The 10,603-nt window shown below is 32.3% G+C and overlaps 1 protein-coding gene across 1 annotated transcript; it reads left to right on the top strand.

Annotated features, from left to right (window-relative positions):
- Positions 1-742: 742 nt before the first annotated feature.
- On the top strand, positions 743-4,126 carry LOC142637038 (uncharacterized). The gene is made up of 2 exons (XM_075811331.1): positions 743-1,357; positions 3,152-4,126. The coding sequence occupies exons 1-2, from the start codon at positions 761-763 to the stop codon at positions 3,983-3,985; spliced, it is 1,431 nt and encodes a 476-aa protein (XP_075667446.1). The 5' UTR covers positions 743-760; the 3' UTR covers positions 3,986-4,126.
- Positions 4,127-10,603: the final 6,477 nt, after the last annotated feature.

The raw sequence follows: 10,603 nt of genomic DNA on the forward strand, positions 1-10,603 counted from the left end.
TTAAGACTAATGGTGGCATGCCACAAACACTTACTGGGACTTTTATTGATTGATCGGAACTATAGCCTTTCATGCTTTTGCTTGGAAAATTTACAGAATGAAAAGGTAATGCCCTTAGTGCCTTGGTGGGCCTATAAAGATTAACCTAAATTTCAACACAACCTAATATGTCTTCGACCTGAATTATTAATTTAATGCTCCTATGAAAGTAGATGTTTTATTTTATTAAAAATAAAATAAAATACAGTTGTATCTTTAAAAAAGTTGAAGCTTTAAAAAAGAAAAACTATGCATGAACAAATAACATAAATAATTAAATAAAAAGCCAAACTAATCGAGAACAATATCTTCTAACTATAATTTTCTTTTGTAGGCCGGAGATTGAGCCTAAAGCCTCTTTCCAAATTTACTTGGGATATATTATTTTGTTAACCACTTGAAACATAAGTTCAAGTTAGGTTGCAACAAGAAATTAAAACTGGCCCTCAAGACCATGCAATAACTATAATATAATCACGTAAAATAATACTCATGATATTTCGAACTGGCCTGTGAGTGTGTGTGATTGAGCAGGAAATTTCTGATTCGTCCAACACCTACAGTACTGATTGTCACTCTCAACTTTTTTTCCTGTCATATACAGTGGATTTCTCAAGCAATGATTAATATTGGTATGTGGACTGCATGCATCTATTTATATGCTAATTTTCGGAATCACAAACCACACACACATAGAGAGCAAGAGAGAGAAAGAGTGAGAATGGAAGTAAGGCGCGAAGAAGATGATATAATAGAACTTTACAATGCATCAATGAGTGGGTCTACAACCACATTGTATAGGTTGATCCATAACGACCAACACTTGCTTAGTAAAATTTCACTGACTTCTTTCAGTGAAACTCCATTACACATATCAGCTTTAGCTGGGCAGCTTGATTTTAGTAGAGCCCTTTTACTTCAAAAACCCCAGCTCGCTGTCGAGTTGGACTTTCACAAACGATGCCCCCTCCACTTGGCTTCTGCTGAGGGCCATATAGACATCGTTCGAGCCCTATTACATGCAAATAGCAATGCATGCTTAATTCGTGATCAAGATGGCAGAATTCCTCTCCACTATGCAGCCATAAGAGGACGGGTTAAGGTTGTGAAGGAGTTAATTTCTGCACGGCCTGATTCAACACAAGTTATGCTTGATGGGGGAGAAACCGTTTTACACTTATGTGTCAAACACAACCAATTGGAGGCTTTGAAACTGTTGGTAAAATCTGTGAGTGACAAAGGGGACTTTCTCAATTCAAAAGACCAAGATGGTGGCAACACCATCTTGCATTTAGCTGTGATGCTAAAGCAAGTTGAGGTATGTTTTAATTTATTTCTCGCATATATTTGAGTAGATATTTTTTTTTCGCTGCATATCTGAGTAGATTGTTCCTTATGAATCTTATTTCTTTCTAGATTACTAATGGTGTTAGAATATTCACGTTGCTAGTTAACTGGTCCAATTTCATTCAATAAAGACAACGTCGAGGTGTAACATTATTTAAATACCTGGAGTGGGGGAAAAAGACATTCAATGTTTGAGTTTACTTTGTGAAAAAATGAGTTTTGCAATATATAAGAGCCAAGCCCACCCTAAACTAGTACTCTGCCAACTCTTTCCTTAAAAACGTGGGATAATGTCAATAGACACGACACTTTCTTGCTGGGGAAAAAATATGTTAACAAAGGCTAGTTTTTTTAGTCTAATTACACTGGCATATTTCATAACAACACTAGTTTTCACCAACGATATCTTAGTGTGTATATATATATTGAGTTTATACAATATATATTGGGATTTCTTTTTTGGGTATCATTTTAGTTGTGCTTCTCATAAACAAATTGTTCATAATTATAATGCTATAAGTTTTTTGCAAAGAGTAAAATTCTTGCCTTCAATGTCTAAAGTGAAAGAAAAAGCAGATGTCTTGAATCATATGGGTTTTACAGCCTTAGAAGTATTAGATCACTATCCAAAAGAATTCAAAAGCCTCACCATTCAAAATATTTTAATGGACGCCGGTGTTGAGAGAGCAAAGAACCAAAGTATTCTTCCACCATCATCAGCAATCACGATTGGTCGCCACGAATTAGCAACACCTAAGTTCGAGTAGGTTGACCAAATAGTTAAAGACTTAAAAAGTACTTGAGATATTGTGATGCTCCAATTTGATTGATTGTGTAATGTATGTATGGGTGTGTGATAAGTCCCACATCGAGTATTTACTAGGTAGATCTAGATTTTATTAACAATTTCAAGGAGTCTCAACTGTGACTAGTCCTTTTGAGGTATAATGCAAATGTTGCTAGCGTTTTTCCTTAGGTCGTTACAAATATAAAGGTGATTGGTTTGAAGAGACACATGGTTCGTTAATGGTGGTGGCTATTGTGGTCATTATTTTTGCAGTTACATATGCAGTATGGTATGATTTAAAGCTGAGCCAAAACTATAACCATACCGCACTTCGTTTTTGTGGTCATATATGTGATGCTGTGGATAAGATACGATTTGAATGGTTTGAAACTAGTATATTTTTCAAATTTTAGGCTTTTCCTACCGAACTCAAAACTGATTTTTCCCTTCGTTTTGGGCTATGTTTTAAACTATTGCACTAATTTTTCTTTATTTGAGGTTGACTTTCCTAATCAACACTTGTTAGGATTATTAAATTATTATTATTTTTTTTTGTAAACTAGGGTTAAACTATTAATAATATATTTAATATTAAAAAAATAAATATATTAATATATAAAAAGAGTATAGTGCAGTGCAGTTTGTTTAATTTTATTATTATAAAATCGCAAACTACACTGCGGTGTAGTGCATTGTCATTTACAGTGCGATACGGTTATGCTATTTTGCTAACAGTTTTTGTGGTTTGTGAGGTTGGGTGAATACCCTAGTTGCGATTGGAAAGTGAAGTTCATATTTTGCCTTCTTTCTTTTTTTGGTGTCGGTTAGATTTTAAAACCGCACAATGACTTTTGCGTCAGAAATTAACCTACAAATGCTGCATCCGGTCTAATATCCAGTTCTTGTATACATTATGTCTATGTAGCATGATCTTTCTGGCTAGTGCCATCAAAACTAAAGCCCTTTAGGTTTTTGCAGACAATAAAATACTTGCTTTTGATGCCTAAAGTGAACGAAGCAGTGAATTTCCCCAACAACATGGGTTTTACAGCCTTAGAAATGTTGGAGAACTGTCCAAAAGATTTCAAAAGTTTCACCATTCGAAACATTTTAATGGATGCTGGTGCTAGTATTAAAAGAGCGAATGATCCCTCACCACCATTGGCAATTGCAGTTGATCATAGGGAATCAGTGGAACCAGAACAGCCAAGCAAGAAAGGGTGTAAGAATTGGTTAGAGTACTTGAAATACGATGACTGGATCAAAGACAATCATGGTTTAATAATGGTGGTGTCTACTGTGATTACAACTATCACTTTCCAACAGGCGATCAGCCCCCCAGGAGGTCTTTGGCAAGCAAATGTAAATGATACTATGCAAGGTTTTAGATGCAGCTCAGACACACCATGTGTAGCTGGAAAGGCTGTGTTAGCCGATGCTGTTGATTACCGGAGCTACTTGAATTTCATGATTTGCAACACACTCTCTTTCGTTGCATCACTTGGTGTCACCTTCTTGCTCATCAGTGGATTCCCAATCAAGCACAGAGTTTGTATGTGCCTCTTGACAATTTCTCTATGTTCGACTCTCACATTCCTGGCCGCTACCTATTTAATCGCATTCAACATGGTGACCCCAGATTTCCTGAAGTATGATTCGCCCAAGCATGCATCTTTCATGGACGTTTGTATTCTGGGTAGTGTGATTATTGTGGTCTCTATGGTTCTTCTAGTTCACTTAATTCGCTTTCTCGCTTGGCTGGTAAGAGTGATAAAAAATCCGAAAAAAGGCTCTGGACCATCGCGTATCTAAGATCGGGGGTGCAATTTGTCAGCAATTGGAACTTTTAATTTTCTTTCAATGAAAATAGACATGCCTGGCAGGTTGTGTGGACTTTTCAATGAGCAACAATCTCAGATAATGTTTATAATAATAATGTATTGGCTACTCTTCAAGTTTTTCTTCATTTTCTTTTCGCTTACTATAATATCATCATACGTATTTGGTTTTAGTCAGTTGAGAACAATTTCAAATCTCAAAGAGTCCTTTTAAGAGATTTAACCCTTGGACAAACTCATACCTAAGGAAGGTATTGAGGTCTAAATTTTCAAATACTTTTCCTTTTAAAATATGCATCAAGTGTCAAGGGTTGCCCATAATTTAATATTGCTCTATAGTCTCTGATCTTTAAATAAGAAATTTGGGGTTCAATTCTCATATACACCAAAAACTGATTAGTATCTTAGTATGATAATAAAGGGCTATCATCAGGAACAAATACCATAAGTTGAAATTCTCACAATAAAATAAAAAATAAAAAATAGAAGACAAAACATAAATAAAAAAGAAAAACTTAAACATCAGAATTGGTCGATATAATTATATGCCTAATATACAACATTTGTAAAGGTCTAATTCGAGTAACCTAAGAGTCGACTAGAAGCTCTAATTCGTGTAAGCCTAACCCTTTCGGCTCAGCCCAATAAACTAAATCATAGCATGAGAAGCCCACATCCATCCTTTTGGTCCCTTAAACATCAGGGCATTTCAATTGGGCTTTCGGCCTCTACACAAATCCAAATGTCTAGTCCAATCCAAATCTACAAAATTGTTCTACCAACGTCGAAAGGCCGACATTTATGACAAATAAATAAGCCCCAAATCACTACAGAAAACTTAATACCAAATTTTTGGGTTTTAGTCTTTGAAAGAACCCACACGAGAGCCCGCCATAGGGTAGCCCCCTTAAAGCTTAAACACCATGATCATCTCAATCAAACTTCTGTGTTTTTCATAGTTTAGGTGCAGGGGCGAAGCTAGGAATTTTTATTTGGAGGCCAAGTTGCGATGCTAATATATTTATCAAGGCAACCCCCCCCCACACACACACACACACACACACACACACACACACACACACACACACACACACACACACACACACACACACACACGCTTTTTATTATATACACACACATATATACATACACTTTTTATTTGATAAGTTTTATATATATACACACACCCAACAAACAAAAAAAATAGCTTAATATTTTCAATCAAAATTATTTTTATGGCGATCTTCATAAAAAAAAAATCATTTTTTTCATTTTCATAATAAAATTCTTAAAAAAATTCATTTTAAATACAAATTATCAAATTTTATACTAAAGTAAGTAAAAAATCTTTTAATTGAACTAATGAAATTTTTAAAAATATGAATGATTCAAAACTTGGAGGAATAAGTTAAGCTTCTTGCTCTAACCCATTATGTAGCAACTAAAGACACATTTCATGTGTAGTTTTAGTGAAATTTTTTTTTTAATGAGTCAATGACTTGTTAATCACCATATAACAGGTTAAAAAAGATAGATTCAAACATATTTGATACCAAACTTTATAAAATATTTAACAGATATAAAAGCATATTTTATAATAAAAAATATAATTGCAAAAAATGAAGTCATATTTCTATAACTATTAGACCAATTATTTTTTTTAAGAGCATTATTGGACTAATTCAAATATTTGGGAGGGCCAACTCTTATTTTTGTAGACTAAATTTTGAAAATATTAAAATAATTGTACATATATTTTTAAAAATTTTCAAAATTTTGGGGGGGCCATGGCCCCCCATCCCCCCACCCATATACGTACCTCCACCCCTGTTTAGGTGAAATCTACTTAAATCTAAATAATGGAATTGATAGGCTAAAATATTACCACGTATCTTTGGTGCAGTGGTCACTCCACAAATATAAATGTTTGTGGGGTATGGGGGTAAGGGTCGAGGTTCAAGTCTCTAGGAAGAAGCTTCACACACATATACACTTAGATTAGGCTAGAGTGGAAATTCTATCTTGTATAAAAAAGAATTGATAGGCTAAAATTTCACCTTGAGTTCTATTAAGAAATCTTCTAGGAATTTTGTTACCACAATTTTGAGGGAAAAATGTCTAGACACTCCTCAAACTTTAGGGTAGCGACAATTACAACCCATTTACCTAAACTTCATAGGTGCCAACTTCCTACTTTAGTTTAATCCACAATTAAATGGATTAGTATCCTACGCTCCTACTCACACGAGTATAGAGAAGAAATTTTCCAAATTCCAATTGCAACCTACTGTCATAGAGAGAGAAAATCTCTATATTCAACGATTTTCTTTCTCAATCAAACCACGATATTATTGGAGCTCTTGGTATTTTTGTACAACAGCACCACTAGTTGAAGGAACCGGACGAAGAAGACAAGGAGGAAGGTCTAGTTAAAAAACAAAACCCTTCAGTCTTCCACCCAATTAGCAAAAACAACAATATTTCAATGAACTATCAATGTCGATAAGAAAAGTAAAAGTGAAAAACATGTGACATTTGACTTTCACCTGTTCCTCCCATAAATAAGTGTGAAGATTATATAGAGTTAATTAGTCTATTAATAAGCCAGTATTATAAATTAGTAGTCAAACTCATATACAATCAATTTCTACACCGTGCACCCTTAGTACGGTGGTCACTCTACAAGGGTAAATGCTTGTGGGGTGTGGGGGGTAAGGGTCAGGGTTCAAGTCTCCAAGAGGAAACTTTACACACATATACACTTAGATTAGATTAGAGTGGAAATTCTATCTTGTATAAAAAAAAAAAATTTTTTTAAAACTATCTCTCTATTTCTACAAATATATAATTTTATCAATTTTAATGTTTTTGATTGATGTCATTCTTTTTCAAAGTAGTTCATATTCTTCTAACTGTTGTTATTATTCATTATATTTTTCTAATTTATTTTGGTACAATTAAAATTTTTAGGTTTCAAATTTCTCATTCTCTTAAGGAGATTATCATGACAATAAAAATTTATCATAAAATTACAATTGATATTACTCAATAATTGATAGTACTCTCAACCAAAATCTATCATTTCTCATTCTTAAGTGGACTAAATGGACCAAAGTAGACTGAATTGACTTAAATAGATTGAATGGATCGAGTTGGACCAAAGTAGATGAAATTGAACTAAATGGGCAGAAGTGGACCGTAATGATCAAATTTGACTGAATTGAATTGAAATGAACTAAAGTAGACCAAATTAGAATGAAATGGACCAAATGGGCCGAAGTAGACCCAAAATGGACAAAATGTCGAACCATTATTAGGAAACATAACTCAAAAAATTAATAATATAATTCTAATAATAAAGTGATTTAAAACCATAATATGTGATAAGGTAACGTATTCCAATGTAGAGGAAGTGGTTTGTTATTGATGTGACATCAATCAGATTTGTTATAAAATTATTATTTTTAACTAAATTATTATGCATGTGTTTGTGATTCTATGTGTTTGTTGAATGCTTTACTCAAGTTGAACTCGATACAATGTATTGAAAGTTGGTACACCACAAAAAAACATATCAAACAAACCACTTGCCTATAATATTTTATACCAAAAGTAAAAGAAATGAAAAAAAAAAAAACCTTTGTTAAAGGCTTTATTATCCATCTCTTGAATTTGATGAAAATAAAATTGAATCTCAAGAATAAATAATTTCATAATAATGAAAAGTGATGATCATATCATAATTCATATGTTATAATTAGTTTTAAGAATGAGTAAATGCATAATGTATTATTGTATGCATTAATATTTATATGCATATTTTTTAAGAAATGATGAAAAGAAAATAATGATGTAGCCATTTTTTTTAGGAAACAATAATACTTATTATAACACATAAACATGAAAGTAATATATAGAGTTTTTAAAACAAGTTTATAATACATTACATATCTAGAACACCATTATAAAATAGCCTAATATTTGTAGTAATAGCTTGGGGCTATAAGGACTGAAACTCTAACACACACAACTGATGTGGGATAAACATCTCTCTCTCTCTCTCTCTCTCTCTCTATATATATATATATATATATATATTTATATATATTCTGAGGAATTTGACTCAACAAAAATGTATCAATGATAAATATTATGTATCTAAAATAGCTTATAAGAAAATTACGTCATCACAGATAATGACTTATTGTGTCCAATTGTTTGGCTATTTGTCCTTCTTCTTTTTTTTCTTTTTTTCAAGCAGCTCTTTTTTTAGTAAATTTAGACAATATAATATTGTTGGATAACAGCTTCATTTACATGGGATGCGCTAACTAAGAGGCCGTTTGGTAATGCTATTCTAGTAACGTTGTTTGTATTTTTTCGAAATACCTGTGAATGAAAAAGTGTGTGAAAATGCGTGTATTGTTGTTTAAAAACTGAAAACATGTGTTTAAACTCCTATACCAAACTACTCTTATATATTGCAAATCGTTTATGTTGAAGCAGTTGTCAGCATACCAGTAGTTCACTTGTTCAAATATCGTTGTAAGCTTGAAGCCTAAGAGTTGATTTTTTGTTACACACTTGGTCTCACACACTCTGTTCACACCCTCGCTAAAATTGTACTTTCAAAACACATGATTTTAACCTATGTGCCTGTGCGGTGAGTGTACAATTGTAAGCGTGTCATTATCTTTTTAATTAATATGATTATATTTAGGGGAAATGATCTCATTACATTTGAAAAAATGGGTAGGATTTGTGCTTGAGGCCCACATTCTAAGGTAAATTTCCACCGAAGGAAGGGTAAAAATAAAGTTGATAATGTGAGAATCCGAGGTACTATATTAAAAAAAAAAAAAAGATTTCTCGTAGCCAAACAACCATAAAATTGGATCTTATCTATTTCATTTGAAAATGCGATGATCCTTTTTCAACAAGGATTGCATTTTTCTTTTCCCTTTTCGTTTCTCGTAGCCTAACAACCATAAAATTGGATCATCTCCATTTCATTTGAAAGCAAGATGATTCATTTTGAACTAGGATTGTACTGTGCTTTTGCCTTTTTTTTTTTTTTATTGATTAGTGTTGGTTGGAAAATTGTCAAAATATACCTTGAATAAATTTTAATTTAATGAACTGCACATATTATGAGGCATAAAAATGATGCATTAGTCATTTATATAAATGTTGTACAATTTTTTTTTTAAAGAGGAGTCCCTTAGTTAAATTTTATACATAAATTTTTAAATTTTTATATAAAAATATAGAACAGTGGAAGAATTTTAAAAAGCTAAGGTCCACGCCCTTGTCGCGCACCCCTCAGGTTCCTGTTTTCACCACAGGAAATGAATTTGAATTGGTATACATAGGACCTCAATCATTCATCCGTATCTCTTGGTAAAGAAATGGAATAGCTTAGGAATTCTTTTTCCATGTCGTTTCCATGGTAAATGGACCCTTCAAATTTGTAATACTTCCTTATCTCATCTAAGTTAAAAGTCTATGTCTAGCTAAGACATAAGCTTGTCTTGAATTTTTTAAAATAAAAAGGGACGGGTCTTGAAAGGAAGCAATTTTCGGTGAACATGAGTGAATAATTATAATAATTATGCAATATAAAATGAGTAAGAAAATAGCATTAGAACTATATATTCATCAACATATCCCTCATCAAGTACTCTGGTGGTTGGTTCATTGGTCTGGAGAAAAATGTAAACTCACTGATTTTATGTTTAACCACCATACTATCATTCCAGGGACAATATGCAGTGTGCATGTTTTTCTTATTGTAAAATATAAAATTATAATAAATGATTGATATAAATAAACTAAATTTAAAACTTTACTACAATTTGATTAAAAAAATTCAAGAAATTTAAAATTTATATTAATTACTTAGATAATCTATCATAATTTTTTATTTTAATATAATAATATATGTTTGCATTTCAATAATTTAATATAGATGAAACTCTATTAAAATTTCATATAGCTCCTAAAGTTTCAATAATATATTGAAAATATATTTCCTTTAATATACAATTTTAATTACGGGTATGCTACTAATATACTATTAAACTATTTTCATCCCTCTCCTTTCCTCTCTTTCGCTTAAGTTATATATAAGGAAGCTGGTATAAGATAATTCAATTAGAACTGGTAAACAATTATTGTGCACACTGCTTGTAATTAATATGATTCTATTTAGGTAAATCAACTCTTTACATTTGGAGGAATAGGTAAGACCTATAGGCTTGACGCCCATCATTAATTCTAAGGTGAAATTCCACCGAAAGAAAGAGTAAAAAATATAGTTGATAATATGACACTCCCAACCCCACTGCACACAAAAAATTTCTCATAGCTTAGCAACCATTATATTTGGATCTTCTCCATTTCATTTGAAAGTGAGTGATAATCCTTTTTGTTGTCATTTTCGTTCATTGGTTATGGTGTTACTGAAGGACATAAGCATCATCCAATTAATATCAGCGAAAGTGCATCCATGCCTTCTATTATTTACCTGCTCCTTTCATCAATCAATCATACACCTTCTCGTCTTTCACGTTGTACTATTGTTTTTGAAAAT

Source organism: Castanea sativa, chromosome 5 (assembly GCF_040712315.1).
Source record: "Castanea sativa cultivar Marrone di Chiusa Pesio chromosome 5, ASM4071231v1".
Classification (NCBI taxonomy): Eukaryota; Viridiplantae; Streptophyta; class Magnoliopsida; order Fagales; family Fagaceae; genus Castanea; species Castanea sativa.